The sequence below is a fragment of the Dermacentor variabilis genome, chromosome 11 (assembly GCF_050947875.1).
Source record: "Dermacentor variabilis isolate Ectoservices chromosome 11, ASM5094787v1, whole genome shotgun sequence".
Classification (NCBI taxonomy): domain Eukaryota; kingdom Metazoa; phylum Arthropoda; class Arachnida; order Ixodida; family Ixodidae; genus Dermacentor; species Dermacentor variabilis.
This window is the reverse complement of record NC_134578.1, coordinates 29,471,817-29,488,385: the sequence shown is the minus strand read 5'-3', so window position 1 is coordinate 29,488,385 and position 16,569 is coordinate 29,471,817. Positions and strand designations below refer to the sequence as shown.

The window sequence follows — 16,569 nt, the reverse complement described above, 5'->3', positions numbered from 1 at the left end:
TACTCGAGCCGTACGCGTGGCCGATGACAGCACTTTTGACGGCGCCGCAATGTGTACTTCCCGTATAAGTGCCGCCGACCACCACGTTCCCGTTCTTTTTACAGTGCTGACAATTGCCTCCATGACATAATCCTCGGACTCGACTTTCTTAAGCTGCATTCAGCTGTGATCGACTGTTCTGCCAGTACCCTTTGCCTCGAACTTCCTCTACCGGCGCATATTCGTGGCGAACAACATTAGCACGGCCGCCTTCGTCCGCCTGCTGCCTAAAGCCTTGACCTTCGTCAATTTGGCATCATATTTTCCTGTGCCCGATGGTGATTACGTCGCCACACCTGTTCCTGATGTCCTTTTGATGCGCAATATCACTGCGCCCCACTCCGTCGTCACAGTCGCCGATAACCGGACATGCCTCCCTGCTGTCAATTTCGGGCTGACATAGGAGGTTCTACTCAAAGGCATATCGGTCGCAACGCTCCCGGCTACCGGCGATGACCACATCATGACGTTTTCCGTAGACGTCTGCTCTGATTTTTCAACATGTCCACAGGACACTTTTGCCCAGATGCAACATGTCGGCCCATGATTGCTGCGAACTTATTGCCTGAACAAGCAACAGCTCTGTGTCGCCTTTAGGTTTCCTACCACGACATATTCGACCTCAGCAGTCGCCAATCGGGCCAGAACTCAGTTTTTAAGCATCACGTAAATACTGGTGATGACATTCCTATTCATGGCGGGACACATCGAGTTTCTGCTCTAGAGCGTAAGGTCATTCAAGATGAAGTGAACAATATGCTTGTCAAAGGCATTGTTGAACCTTCGTCGAGCCCTTCGGCGGCGTCGGTGGGGTTTGTTAAAAAGAAAGATGGCACATGGCGTTTCTGCGAAAATTATTGTCATCTAAACCGCATTACCAAGAAAGACGCCTACCCCTTGCAACGCATTGACGGTGCCAACTACTTTTCAACAATAGACCTGCGGTCTGGTTATTGGCAAATTTCTGTGGATGAAAAACACAAACAGAAGGCCCCGTTCGTCACTCCTAATGGTCTATATTACTTCAAAGTTATTCCATTCGGTCTATGCAATGCCCCAGCAACGCGCGAACATATGATAGACTTTTTCCTTAAAGGTTTCAAATGTTCAACATGCCTCTGCTACCTAGACGACGTTCTCGTATTTTCGCCTACATTTGAGACACACCTTGAGCGCTTATCAGCTGTTCTTCAAGTCTTCCGCGAGGCTGGGCTCCAACTAAATTCCTTTAAGCGTCAATTCGGTCGTCAGCAGATTATGGTGTAGGGCCACCTCGTCGACGCTTCCGCTATTCAACCAGACCCGGAGAAAATTCGTACTGGCACGCCTTTTCCTGCACCTCAGTCTGTCAAATTTTCGTAGGACTCTCTTCCTACTTACAACGCTTCATTAAAGACTTCGCAGCGATAGCCTGACCGCTTACTGATCTTCGGAAGAAGGACGTGCCAATTTTGTGGGGCACCGCTCAAACTGCCGCATATGCCCACCTCACCAACATTTTTACCGCGCCAACTATACTAGCCCACTTTGACTCGTCCTCTCCTACAGAGGTGCGTACCGATGCCAGTGGTCACGGTATCGGAACCGTCTTAGCCTAGCGCCAACAAGGTCAAGATCGCGTTATCGCGTACGCTAGCCGCCTCCCCACTGCAGCGGATCGCAACTATTCGATTACAGATCCTGAAGGCCTGGCTCTCGTCTGGGCGGTTTGCAAATTCCGCCCGAACTTGTATGGCACGTTCTTCTCTGTAATCACTGACCACCACGCGCTCTGCTGGCTTTCCTTACTCAAGAACGCTAGCGGCCAGCTTGCTCTCTTGCATCTGCGGCTGCAAGAATATTCCTATGCGGTAGTGTACAAGTCGGGCCGATTACATCAAGACGCAGACTGTTTATCACGCTATCCAGTGGACGAACCACCCGCCAACCCTGACCCCGATACCGACGCTTGCGTTCTCTCCGTTTCTCAGCTGCTGTACCTTGCCGTCGAGCAGCGCCATGATGCCACTTTACGCGCCATCATTGATGGCTTGGAATCTTCGCAATCTGATTCGTCTCTTCACCTGTTTGTTCTCCCAGATGGTGTATTGTGCCGCCACAATGTACGCCCCGACGGTCCTGCCCTACTCCTCGTCCTTCCTAATCAGATCCGGTTAGCTGTTCTCCAAGAACTTCGTGATTTACCAACGGCAGGTCACCTTGGCGTCTCCCGCACCTGTGACTGGATTCGCCGACATTTCTTCTTAGCCAGGCCTTATCCGCTCGGTCCGGAAATACGCTGCGGCGTGTGAAAAATGCCAGCGTCGAAAAATACCATCGACGCTCTCTGACAAATTACGCTATGCGCTACGCCATCACTAGAGCGCTTCCACCAAGCTGCGCCGCAGATGCCGGTTTTCTTTTACGTGACGTGATTCTGCAGCATGGTACTCCAAGTCAACTGCTCACAGACCGTGGTTGGACTTTTCTTTCTCAAGTCATCGCCGACATCCTGCAGTCCTGCTCAACCAAGCACAAGCTGATTACATCTTACCATCCACAAACCAATGGTCTCACTGAGCGTCTGAATCGTACCCTAATAGACATGCTTGCAAAGTACGTCACGCGTCAGTGTCGTCCAATAACCAGCAGTGTCGTCCTCGCGTCACGACACTGCTGGTTATTCCCCGTTCTTTCTGCTGTTCGCCTGAGAACCCACGTTGCCACTGGACGCAGCTCTTCCATCCGCCGCAGCAGAGACCAGTGAGTATGCACTTGATGCCATCACCAGGGCCGCCCAAGCGCGCGAAATTGCCAGCGGTCGCCACCTCACCTCTCAAGAGAAGCAACGGAGCTTGTACGATCGCCAACACATAGACGTCCACTTTTCGCCTAGATCTCTATTAGTCCTGTGGTCCCCGACTCGTCACGTTGGCCTGTCAGAAAAACTCTTGTTTCGGTATACAGGCCCATATCGAGTGCTGCGGGCCATGACTCCAGTTACATACGAAATCGCCCCGGTCAGTACCAGTGCCTCATCTGCCCCAAATTTCCACTGATGTTGTGCATGTAGCACGCCTCAAGCTATATTACTCTCCGTTGATCACTGATATTTAGATGCCCCGGGATGGTGCTTCTGCCGCCGGGAGTAATGATTCATGCATATTGCGTGTTTCTTGTGGCCGATGCACGTGGGCGCCCCGACGAAGACGACGAACACTCTCTGGCTGTCGAGCAGAACTGGCCAACACTGCAGTTACCTCTTTTAAATATACTTTGTAAACAGTATCCAGCCTTAATCCTTCGTTCGCGTAACAATATGACGAAGACAGAAGGCACGAACACGAGGGACAGCGCTGTCCTTTGTGTTACTGCCTTCTGTCTTCGTCGTATTGCGCTGCCCCTTCATGATGTTAAATGAAATAAACCAGAAAGTGTCCAAAATTTATAAAATATACGTGATAAAATTTATCTTTCTACAGAAGTCAATTCAGGTGGTCTGAAAAGCCAACTCGTCATGTCTTCGTCTGCAGTATATAACCGAAACTACAGTGTGACTGCGCTAATCTGAGGTCACCACTAACGCATAGACCATGTACGGACGCCGCTGTGACGCTTACGAACTTTAGGCCATATTTGGACTGAGTCATTCTTAAAGCTAACGGGTCTTGCTGGCTCTTTCGCCAGCTTTCGCGGTGACTCTTAGGTGGTGGTCGGATTTTCAATGCCTAATCAAAGATTCCGATTCGAAAGGTTGGCTTTCTGGCACAATCGAGTTGCGGGTAACAATACTTGCAGGGTGCGTTCGTCACTAGAGAAACACAGAAATAGAGAAACACGATGGCTTTGGGACCCCTGAAATATTTACATGCTGGCGTCGATCGCTATAGGGAAGGACAGCTTTTCTTTTTTCTCACGCCACGCTCTCCTCTTTTGGCGGATGCGGTAGAATGGCAGCCGCGTTCTATTCCAGCGATCGCGTCACAGGAGTCAACACATTTATGACGAATCGGCTTATATGTATAGCCACATATGCTACCGTCAAAGTTGCGCTGCTTACCTTCCCTGTTCTCTACAGAATTACTCAGTGAAACAACACATGCTACCTAAATATTCCCAGTTGAACCAACATTCTAAGTTCTAGCGCCTCATACATTCACTAAAGGAAATAGCTTTCTTGAAGTATTAATTATTTTAATACAATAGCGATCATCGTCGATGATTTCTGCACATTTCTTTTTGCGCGCTAAAGGCTTTGACACGCAAATGTGCTCATCCCAGACATTGTTTAACAGTATTTCCTTATTCTACGTGAGGTATGACGACTGATCTGCCGTTTACGCCTCCCCGTTCCCCCCCTTATGTCGTCTCTATAAATAATTTAGTTGCACTTTTGCGCTTTTTGCATATATGCGTAATTCTTGATATGCATTCTTCTTTTGTACACTCTCGACTGTAGAGTTCCCAAATACTTTGTCCTCTCTTGGTGTAAGAGCGGTGGGAAGGATAACGCCGACTGTTTATTAAATTTCATTGCCGCCATACATGAGGGAAATTAAGATATTTTTGGAAAGTTCCTGTTGCCTTGAACCTCCCTTTACAATGTGTCCCCAGCAAACCATCTTAAAGACAACTGCTCAGCATAGCACACCAAATGACTAACTCATTCTCGCATTTACAAGACTTCTACATATACAGGTTGCTCGTACACATTGTGTTAATGTATTAACGCATCAAATACAATATAAGTTTAAAAGTAAAGATGCCCGCTTTGCACCGAAGGCTCAACTGACAATTGGTAGGTATGACAATGGCTTCTACGGGTTGGAGCACAATGCTTGGTCTTGCAAGCTTTTCCCACAAATTTCTGCAGCAGGTGAACGCAGGTTTTTTTAAGCGACACCGCAAACACGGGCATGCAGTACATTGCAGTGGCTGTAGCCACAGTTTGCGTTGTGGTGGTAAGCGGATATCGTAACTGTACAGGTAAGTACTGCTTTCAATAAGGGCTCCGTAGCATACAAGCTCTTCGTTTCGCGGTCCTTGCCGCGCCGGAAGATAGAGGTGGTGTGCAGGCTGTTCTGAACACACTGTACCAATATAGCTGCAAAGATTACTCGCCGCGTTGGATATTTTTTTTAAGCAGAGAACAATTTTCAAGCACAGCCGCGACAAAGCTGTCATGCGCGATATGCTTAGACGCTCGGTTGATGATTCAAACGTCATGTCCAGGTCACTTGGTTCTTATACTCAGCCACTGACACAGTTACCATCGTATTACCCGTCAGCTTTAAGGACGCACGAACGCATAGATAATTTTTGACTACAGGCTAAGTTAGACAGCGACGTTCACAGATCAACCCCTGATTGAATTCCGGATTGCCCTAATTGCAAACGTCTTATGAGTGAGGGCTGATCTTGTATACTTGCGTTGAAATAGTTTTGATGCAATCACTAAGCCGCTGTAGGCCACAATTAGCAGTCAGGAATAATGATCAAGGTCGCGTCAGCAAGAAGGCCCTGACCGTCTTCTAAGTGACCCCTTGCGGTAACAATTACAAAGCCGTCACCAGAAAGTGTCCTTAACGTTTTGTAATCTGGTATCAATTCACCTTTGTTTCCCAGTGCTTTGTGCTGGCTGCAGCAAGGATGTCATCCAGTTAGACTTATTACTTTACAACACTTGGAATTATAGCGAAACAGTTTGCTGCCCGAACCAGCTGTAGCGCCAATTTCAAAAGAGGCAGACCATGACGTCGGGTAATATAAGGGCTGACATTACGTTTAATGTCATTATGTAATTCATACGAATGCTCTTCATAAAGAAAGAACACTGAGTGCAGAAGGTGGTACACAAAGAACTTCATGTGTCTCTTCTTCTCTAGCAGGGACCGGTAGCAGATCTTGCATACAAGGTATGAATGGCACTGCTAAGCGTAAGAAAGGGAGGCGAAGCCTAGTTTTGCTTAATCTTTACGCATAATTTCTATCGCCTGTGTTAAGCGCATTTTGTATTATCCGGCATCGGTCGTACGCATTCGCCCTTTTAGCAAATCATGCCATGGTACACCGACATTTGCCATTTTTGTCTTGGCTTACTGACTCCGCGTACCGCCATTTCAGAATCTGGGGGCTGCGACTCTCAACCAGAATGCAGCGAACTGGAAGAACCCGTGTTCGGAAACCCTCGGTTAGACTCGTTCTGCCGACCTTTGTTTACTCCCCATTCCGAGCGGGAGAAACTCCGAACCTGCGTTTGCAAGCACGGTTACGTGCGCAACTCCTGGAATGAGTGCGTGCCAAGGAAGGATTGCATGCGCTGCAAATTTCGCTGGCAAACGGACTTCCGAACCTGTGCATCCGGCTGCCCGGCGACATGCAATAGGGCAGATCACATCGTGTGCCAGATTCCCTGCGCCCCCGGATGTGAGTGTCCACCTGGCTGGAAACAGTAAGTTGAGTCGCAGTAGGATTTGCGATGGTTCGTCTTGGAAGAAATAACACAAGCGAAGACGACACATACGACTAGACAAGGCAGGTGCCGTTAGAGACAAAGGTTGTTATTGGCGCTTGTCACGTCGTGTAATTTTATGTGCAGTGTGCTTTGGTGTAAGTTCTGACGACATGACAACTGGCGATGACAATAATCGGTAGTCGCACGAGTCCGGTGATCAAGTCTTATGAGTCTTCTTTTGCACCATTTCTTCCAATGTAAACTTGAATTTAGGTTTACGTTGACCTAGAGTGTTACTTTGTGAACTAATAAATTGCGCATTGTTGTCAACTTCTGGTCTGTTGGAGCTATGAGCCAATCATATATAGGCGAAAGCAGCCTCTTGAGCCTACGCCAGCTCACAACCTTGCCGAAAAGTAACGCATATGTGCCGTAACTCCCGCATTCAATAATCACACATAAAACCTGCGAGATTAAACATGAAAAATTGGCCGTGCGTCCATTTTTACAGATGATTGCGCAGTTATTTTTTAACAATCTAGTTTATGTTCGCTTATGCAATTGTTGATAACGTATTCGATATGCAATCTAAGTTATGTTGGTTGTGAAAATGGTGATAATGTGTATTATACGTTACGATGATAATCATGAAGAGCGGCTCAGACCCAGTGACGCATACATACGCGACCCAAGTTGGCGTCGAGAAGGTTCACTGAAGAGAGACACATAAAAAGTGTAACATACTCAGTCATGCAAGTTGGCATAAAAGAGGTTCATTGGAAACCGGCTTATAGAAGCAACACCTCCTTCGTACCTTTTTCAAGGACCCCCAAACACTAATGCGACGCCACTCATTTGAGATTGCGCACGAAGCGCGCTTCGCCGGTCGGACTCAGCAAAGAACATATTTCATGGTTTCTTCGCCCGCTCGTTTGTTTTAAGACGATATGGCATTTCTTAGCAGTGGGATGCTCTTGAGCACTCAGTCGCATTTCTCGTCCATTAGTTTATTTGACGATGTCGACTTGAAAACGGCGGTGGCATCACCGGCTTAGTTCCCGAAAAAATTGATGTCGAAAGATGTGCGACAAAACTAGCTACCCGACTTCTGGAACTTTCGTCGAAATTTTTTATGCGTTATTTAGGTACCGTGTTCATTTACCAAGGTGATGTCACTCAGAAAAGTACCATGAATATGGCGATTCAATCCCGCTTGCGCGGAAGTATTTAGGTCCTATAAGTCGCATGTTTCTTTTTCCTACAGAACTGGCATGTTGGCTTCATATACATCTCAGTTGACCACTCCACTAGTGTGGGCATATGCAATTGCACCACCCGCTTTTCGAGTATATTCCCTTGTAAGGAATTCATCATCTTCCCAATCAACACGCGGACATGCTTCTTGGCCCATCCCACGTTGTGGTTATGTGCCGTGGTATGGAAACCATTAAATTGTCGAACGCGTTTTTAGTCAAGTGATTGGGGCCAAGTGATTGGCGAAGTGACCTATACAGGTCACTTCGTTGTAAAGGTGGAGCACCGAACAACCAGCTCACAAGAGAACATGGCCAGAATTATTCATGATACAAGTCTTTATGTTGTAAAGAAATTCGTTTTAAATGCGCTCGCCTGAAATCATCGACACGCGGTGGTCATCTCAAACATCCTGTCGGTGGCATAATCTATACGGTCCGTCTCATCGGCAATTCCCCATTTTAGGTATGCGCCATGATGTGGTAAATCATCATCATAATTAATCAACACTTGGCGACCATCTGAAACAGCTAGCCGGAGTGGGCACGAGGGAAGCGTACATGCGTTCGTGGCTTAACAGCTAAAATAAAAAATAGTGGCCTATTGGTTTGAGCAACGGGCTGGGCTGCCGTGTTGAGGTTTTAATCCCGGTGCATGAGTTAGAATCGAAGTGAGTCATAAAGTACTCGGCGAGAAACCGATAAGTGACCGACCGACCGCCGGCCGACCCAGGCCAGGCAGAACATGGGATGGTAGACAAGAAAGCTTCGCTTTCGAAGAAACCTTTGCAGGTGTATGGAAATCAAGACAAGTTATACATAAAAGACAGCGAAGCTCTGTAGGCGAGTTCCCAAGCACTAGCTGAGAACCTCCAGCTCACATCCAACGTAGAGCCGTTAAAGAACGATGAGAAAGAATCAGTGGCGTATTACTGGCTAATATTTAGAGCAAAATACAGTTATTCTGTATTCAAGTGAAATATACACAATGTTACTTTCATTTTTACATTATTCAAGCGAACCTTGTAGTGGCCCGCAACTTTCGGTGGCGGTCTGGTAACCGAAAAACCCAGTTTCTCCCAGAGCAGAACAGCTATAGTAATGGGTTGTTTAATGAGTTGACAGCTCTGCCGTCGCCGGAGCGTGAGTCAATAACAAGGATTTCAGCTGCATAGGCGCGCGCTCTCGCAGCGCGCGCTCCCGACATGCGAGCCATGAACCAGAGTGGTTTCGTTTCCACCGGGGAGCGAAATGGCGGGAAAGTGTTTGGCCAGCGCTGCGCCAGCTTCGTTTCCGTTCGGTTCAGTCTCCGAAAACGGATGGCAGTGCCACGTGTTGTGACTTCTCCTGAGAAACAGGCAGCGTTCGACGAGCGGTGGCGAGCACTCGCCCTTGAAATGGCTCGCCGCAGGCGCGCCGATCCTGCCGTGAAGGGCAAAATATATTTCTACGTAGCCTAAGTCCACGCACACGTTCCGCCACATTGACGAGAACAACAGTGCGTGTAGTTCGACCGATTGTTCGACGCACTGGCGCAGCTAACGTAACCAGACGCGGCCAACGCGCTGCGACGCGCCCGACTTCGAGCGACGCTCGCCCGTGCGCAGCTAACGTCGAACTATAAACGAGCCTTTAGAGCCAGGTGCCCGAGCACAGGCAATCCGACACCAGCAAGACGATGCCTACGTGTAAGAATGGGAGGCCGAAGCAATCCGGCACCGTTACCTGTGGGTCACTTAACTGCGATAAAGGCCAGGTGCCGGCAGGACAAGCTTCGCTTACCCCCTTTTTCTGGTAGCGCAAGGCTTTTTTGGTAGTTATGATTCATAGCAAAATCTGGGTTCATATGCCAGTTGAGTTGCTGGCCTTTTTTTATATACAGACCACCCCACTGGACACTGAGTGCGTTGACCGAGACCTTTTGCCACATGAGAAGCGTTCCGAAACTCTTTTAGCACCTTTTCTTTAAAACAACCAAAGCGTAACATCGAAAGCTTACCACTGTGTACTTCGTAGGCGTCAAGATTTCACGACAGATTACTCCCATCCGCACCGCCTTCCATCGTAGTTTGACTTTCAATACGGTGCCTACCAACTGGCAGACATCTGAGAAGCGTACCGATTGACGATATGCCATGTCAGCATGAGCCTGCTGACATGGCAATGTTACGTCTAAAAATGCTAAATTACGAACAAAAGAAGGGTGAAAATTGACAGCAACATTGCCTACCGTCCGCCGGTATCAGAACTCTGCTGCTGGTTCCCGGCTGCGCCACGGGAATGGGTCCCTGTTTGATATCAGTGACGGGACGTAGGGCCTCAAGGGAAGAAGCCATGCGGCCACCCTGAAAAAAATTATATAGTTGACGTTGCATATGCCTTATGTTACCTAGATGTCCACTGAAGAGCAGCAGATGTTCAGTCACATACCCCGGCTGCCCAAGTTGGTCCGATGGTTGCCTAAGCCCACCAATCCGACGCTCTAACCATTGGACCTTGTCCTACCTAGCGACCCAACTTGATGTAAACGAGATTAGCCGAGGACAGCCATACATGCCAACGGAAAGACAGAGGTACCACAAACTGGTTGGTGTTTCAAAAGAAGACGTAGGATGTGATGATATCACACGTTGTCGACAGTGACCCTTCTAGTTCAAGTTTGCCAATTTTGTTACACGTGTTTAGAAAGTATGCTAATCACAACAAATCCTATATGTAGTCGCCTATCATATAGGATCAGTGCAATGAAAGTTATAGGACATATGTTTTTTTAGACAATATTCTACAATTCGACAATATGGCGGGAAGTTACAGTGTCTATCACACCATCAATTTTATAGATGTGGGTTTACTGATTGAACTGAATATGATTGAGTCATATTGAGCTCGTGATGATTTAATGGATGCATGCTCATTAGCAAAATTTATGAAGCAGAATTTACTTCATTCATTCAAATAACTGTATTCAGTGCCCTGCGATTTGGTAGGGTGGGCCTGGAGCCCGCCTAGGCTTCGGCGAAGGGTTGTTGGCCCTTGGCAGCTTCCTCGGCTAGCTGGACGGCCCAGAGTTGGTGCTACAGGTCGGAGCTGAGCAATGCAGACTCCCAGCGCGCGCGGAGGCTGTCGCAGTTTGAGGCTGCATCACCGGTATCCTGTATTATAGGGGTACAATCCCGTAGGATAGGCTCCATGGTGACTCTAGAGTCGCAATGTCTGCACTTGTCAGTCGTGTATAAATCTGGGCGTATTAGGTGCATAATAGCTGGACTCGGATAGGATCTGGTCTGTAACAGCCGCCATTCGACAGACTGATATTTGCTTAATTTTGGGTAAGGCGGCGGGAATGTACGCGTCTGCAATCTATGGTGTTGTGCAATTTCGTGGAATCTGGTCATTCGATCTTCCCACTCCCACTCGTCGATAGTCGGTGACGTGGGGCTGAAGAGGCTCGGTCCGTAAGCTCTCCAGCAATGCGGTGCGCCGCCTCATTGCTACCGTCTCGTAGTGTGTGAGCAGGTGTCCAGCTAATTTACCTCTAAGCAAAATATTTGCGCGTTGCCCAAACTACATCAATACAAAGTACTAAAATAGCGATGACCCACTGATTGTCAAAGTATTAGTAATAATGTATTGATATTTCTAGTTCTCTGTAAAAAAACAAAGAAAACAAATGGTTAGTGTCTAAAGAAGCGCAGACACAAATTACTGAGTTCATTCAGTAAGTAAAATATTTACTCGATACACCATCACCGACATGTTCATACAACTGGTTGGGCTTAAGTGCGCCGGCTTCAGACACCGTTTATAGTGTCACTGTACATTCTCCCACACCCGCTCAGTGCCCTCTCTCTTTTCCTTTTTCTATGCCCCTTTCCCCCGCCCACAGTGTAAGGTAGCAAACCGGGTGCTTGTCTGGTTGACCTTCCTGCCTGTCCTGTACTTGCTCTCCCTCTCTCTCTCTGCTTGGTCCCAAAAGTTCGTGCAGTAAGTCAAACAATTTCATTTCACAAGCTTTCCGATACATCAATGTAGTCCCCCTCAAAACACCCGCCATTAAATAACATGCACAGCCTCATCACTTTTTTTTTCACTTTTGAAAGCACTTCATAAACTCATCTTGCGTTATGCGCCCCTGCGCAGAAGTCGCTTCCTTTTGAATTGTCATCACACTGCCGAAATTCAATCTCCAGAGCACAACTTTGCTTCAGGCTAACAAAGAAAGTATCAGGGGTCTAAATCCGGTGCGCAGGAAGGGCATTCAAATACAGTGATAAAAATGCGCGCCCAATGCACGCGCACTATCAAAGCAGATTGCGTACAGGCATTGACGCGGTGGAGAATACGGTGTCCCCCTTCAGACAACCTTAGTGTACGAGTCACTTCACGATTTACACGTAGGAAGCGGCACAGAGATTGACTTTAAGGTACATACGTAGAGGGCATATTTCAATTGCAATCAAACGACACAATTCAGGCGAACTTGTCTCACACTATTCTTCCGCTTTTTTTGTTTTGCCTCAGCTTTCTTTCTTTTACTCCTTGTTCTGCGACTTAAGCTCGATGTCACATTTGTTTATCCAAGTTTTGTCTGCTTTGACGACCCTTTGTAACAACTATCCCCGGCTGTCTAAAATTTGTCAATTAATGCAAAATTATTTTCCTCCGAACTTCTTTCTAGGAGTCAGCAGTTTCGGCACCATCTTTGCGTAACATTTTTTTTTATTGCGATAGCAATTATTTGAGAGGCCGTCACCGCGATGTTCCGTATAATGTCGAAGGGCGATAACACCGTTGCCGCGCGACACATGTTGTATGTCCGAGTGAAAGTACGTGAGGGAATCCGAGGATCGCTGCTCAATCTGGCGCGCACGATGAAGAAAAGCGGAGAGCAAACGTGCCGCCTTCCGCTGCACGAAACGCCTAGAGGGGGAGGGGATAGGAGGGAAAGAGGGAGGAAGGGAGAGGGAGGTGGTGTTGTGCTCCTGAAGCAACTGCATATTTCGCGACCGGGAGCAAGGGAAACTGACGATCGCGGCTCAATATCGCGCGCCATATATGGAGGAAAGCGGAAAGGCAGCCTGGGAGGTAGGAGTGCGGCTTCGACTCCGCCAAAAATTGGGAATTTGCACGATTATATATATTTGCATTGTTATTTTCATATACGAACAATATTGAGGTGCCGAAATACGCAGGACACACTTAAACACAGGGTTTTTCTTTGTTTTTCTTTGTGACATCCTTTTCATGAGACATAAGCAACATTTGAATAACTTCCACATCATTCTAGTCCAATGTTAAATAAAATTTAATACTGAACTTTTGTTTCGTCTTTTCCCCTATATTTATGTCGACGAAGACTAAAATTACGTTTCCTGAATAAGTGTATTCATAGAATTCTGCCTTGTCATGCAGCCATCTGGTTTCCATGCAGGTCAATGGGTGGTTTTAAGTAAAGAGAGAGAGTGGACGAGGTGCTACACCCACATTCACTTTTTTGTTGTCTCACTGCAAAACATTTGAGGCAGACGCCATACTTGTTATAATAGAGAATGCTGGATGGCATAGTCGGAAGCACTGAAGAAAGCATACTTTTTGATAATTATGGAAATGAATTTCCAATTCTGAACCAGGTAAATACAGGTATGTAGTTGTATATAACATAGTAACAAAAACAGCCGAGATGATAATTCCGTGCATATTCTTTCCCAGACAAATAGTACAGACACACAGATGCACTTGCGCAAAGAAGAGGTAAAACCTGTAATGAGGAAAGGCGCAATTGACAAGTTATCTTCTAAAACCTCTCAATGATGCAGACTGCTTAACTTGTATAGCATGCCCTAATTTTGACTTAAAATGCATAATACCTTATATTTCAAGCTTTGCAAACCTCAATGGGCTCTTCGTTGCGGGAACTAGCAGTTATTCTTTCGTGTGAAGGTGATCTGCTTGAAATGTGGGGTTGTATTTAATATTTCGCTGTACGTGTACCTTCCTATCTTACATGTGTCAAGGTGATTAGCCTTTAGGAGAGAATACATGACAATAAATTTCTAAGTCCACTCAATATAGCCCTCATGTTGAAGAGCGTGAATAAATTTTTTGTAAAATGTTTGCCTAATATTTTCAAGAGTGTTTGTAAAGCCGGACTAGTAAACAGTATTCTCAATAGGACTGAGCCAGTGAATAATAATGGGCAGGATTAGAATACAAAGTTTGTACAGAATATTTAACACCCTTGGTGGGTTTGCGCTTCAAATAATTATCACAGTTCTTATAAAGTGTTGATAAAAGTACACACCAAAAACATTGTGCTGCTCATAGCCTGTGTAAAATATTGGGAAGTCATTTTAAAATTATTCCTATTGGGAACGATGTCGAGGCCGAAGTAATATTCATTTTGTTTGTATTATGTACTTGAAGCATACTTGCTTCCAGCCATAGGAAATGCTGCTCTAGCCAAGTACTTCCTTTTGCTTATAAATTCACTATGGTGTAATCATTGAAAAGTATATTCATGTGATCCGGCTAGAGCACAATGTTGTCACTATGTTGAATTTTACATATTGTTATACAATAAAATTGCAAAGGAGACATTACGGTGACGTAATAGCCATAGACATTACATTGTGATCAGAAAAGACATTCACGAATCTCACACATTGTTTTTACATTCTTAAATAGTTAGCAATTAATTTTATTACACGTCTTCAGTGTCATACCACTAATCTTTATCAGGATTATTCTTTGTTTAACTGAAAGTACCTTTTTGATTATGGCCACAAAGTCATGCATTCTTAAAAAAAAGTTTTTTTTTGTTATTTTTATTTTTATTACTTAACTTGGCCCATCCTGTATACTTATGTGATAAATACTGCAGACGAAGAGACGCGCGTGCCACACTTGGCAAGGAATTGTAAGGCGCTCCTTTTCGAAACAAAACAAATACAAGTTATATGACGAACATAGCTTCAAAGCAAATATATGGCCTAAATGGCATGGTATATCTTGTAATAGAGAGCTCTGGTAACTACCACCATCCTTAACAGCCAAGTCTGTGGAGCACCATAGCAAACCACGCTGACCTATGGTATCTCTAAGGTTACGCCATTTTATAGCATATCGTGAAACACGTTTGTTGCTCTCACCCAACGATGCATTTTTGTTTTCACGTTAACAGACTTTCATTTTCTCTATGCAGACACCCGGTCTTCGTGAGGATGTGCATCAGGGATGACAAGTGCCCTCGGAAATGTCGACGTCATTCGTCGCTTCAGCAATGCGTATCGAGCTGTGCTCCACAGTGCGGTAAACCTCGGCCCCTAAAGTGCGTTACCAGCTGCGGCACGCCCTCCTGTGTATGTGATAAAGGGTACGCCGAACTTCTGCGAGCAGGGGTGAAGTCCTGCGTGCGGCAAGAAAGGTGTCCCAAGCCCATCGGCTTGACTCATTTGTTTCCACCTATGCGGAGAGATCATGCCATAGTCCGAGAAACGTCATTCGGTACCGGTGGGTATCTGGCAACCAGTGCAGGCGCGGGCAGAGAGACTTCGCCATGGTTTAGTACAACAGGCCTTGTCGGGCCCGGAGTGGCTGTAGGAACAAGACCTAGTTCCTCATCTATTAGCGAGCTACCTGGTGAAGGTGCTTACGATACCGGAACACCAGATTTATCACCCCTTTTTGAAGAATCACGTGTTTCAGTATCGTATAATGAGGCACCTGTCGAACACTACCGAAGGGTCCAGCCCAATTTAGGCGCTTTCGCATGGCGTGCGACTGCAAGATATGGTGGAGCGGGTGTAGGCTTTTACCCATGGTCTGCTCAGTTACGGAATCCCGCAGGACTTGGTCGGATCGCCTTTGGAGTTTACCCATGGACTACTACACCGCGTGTGACTGCGGGTTATGTATTGAACGGTTATGGAGTTCACCCGTTGGTTACACCTTTAGGCTTTCCTGAGGGATACGGTAAGGCTAGTTCTGTTTATTACCCTTGGGGTACTCCGTTACGCGGGACCATCGGGTACGGCTGGGCTGGTTACGGAATCTATCCATGGGGAACGCCACTATTGGTTACCCCCATATATGGAGGGTCTGCTTTGGGATTCCACTCATGGCGTAGACTGTCATCAGGTGTAACTAATTATGACGCATCAGGCGTTCGACTTCTTGGGTAGTACTCATAGATATATGGCGCAGAATACATAGAAGTAGGTTTTAGTAAGCGACCAGACAGTATAAATACAATTCGTTCCGATAGGTATAGCATAAGTAAGCACGACGATAATTATATTCCCATAAACGCGTATTTGGAGGCCATATCGCAAGACCATCGCATGTCCATCTCGCATACTGATCAGAGGTCACCGCAACGCACTGCGAATACGCAGACATAGGACTAAAATGAAACTGTCATTAAACGGGCTCGTAGGACAGGCCGATAAAATTGGTGTCCCGTGACTTTTCCTAACAGAAAGTAATAAAAACCTTTTTTTTTCAGAAAGGCTGCAAGCACTTCTAGTGCATTTCTAAAAAGAATGTTGCACTTCCAAGTTTTCCAACAAGACATACATAACAGCAAATTTCAATATTTACAGATATGCTGCAACATTACAAGCTAGACTCAGGCAACAGGTGTGGCTATCAAAAACCAGTAAATTTAAGCATTACACGCTGCAAAATGGGTTCAGACCAATTATGTCAAACATTTATGGAAAACATTACAACCATCACCACAGCTGGCAACGTAAATTTTAATGGGCGAATTGGAAATAATTTTTGAAGAATAATAATTTGTTAGGAATAGCGACATGGGCGAGGTGGTTTAAGTTCTTGGTGTAA

The 16,569-nt window shown here is 46.3% G+C and overlaps 1 protein-coding gene across 1 annotated transcript; it reads left to right on the top strand.

The window, feature by feature from the left end:
* Window positions 1-4,862: 4,862 nt before the first annotated feature.
* Window positions 4,863-16,231, top strand: LOC142564587 (uncharacterized). Its single transcript, XM_075675644.1, has 3 exons — window positions 4,863-5,004; window positions 6,142-6,469; window positions 14,927-16,231. The coding sequence occupies exons 1-3, from the start codon at window positions 4,935-4,937 to the stop codon at window positions 15,903-15,905; spliced, it is 1,377 nt and encodes a 458-aa protein (XP_075531759.1). The 5' UTR covers window positions 4,863-4,934; the 3' UTR covers window positions 15,906-16,231.
* Window positions 16,232-16,569: the final 338 nt, after the last annotated feature.

Coding starts and splice junctions, on each gene's coding strand:
- LOC142564587 (XM_075675644.1), top strand. CDS start 4,935: ATGCAGTACATTGCAGTGGCTGTAGCCACAGTTTGCGTTGTGGTGGTA. Junction 5,005..6,141: donor CGGATATCGTAACTGTACAG/GTAAGTACTGCT, acceptor CCGCCATTTCAG/AATCTGGGGGCTGCGACTCT. Junction 6,470..14,926: donor TGTCCACCTGGCTGGAAACA/GTAAGTTGAGTC, acceptor TTCTCTATGCAG/ACACCCGGTCTTCGTGAGGA.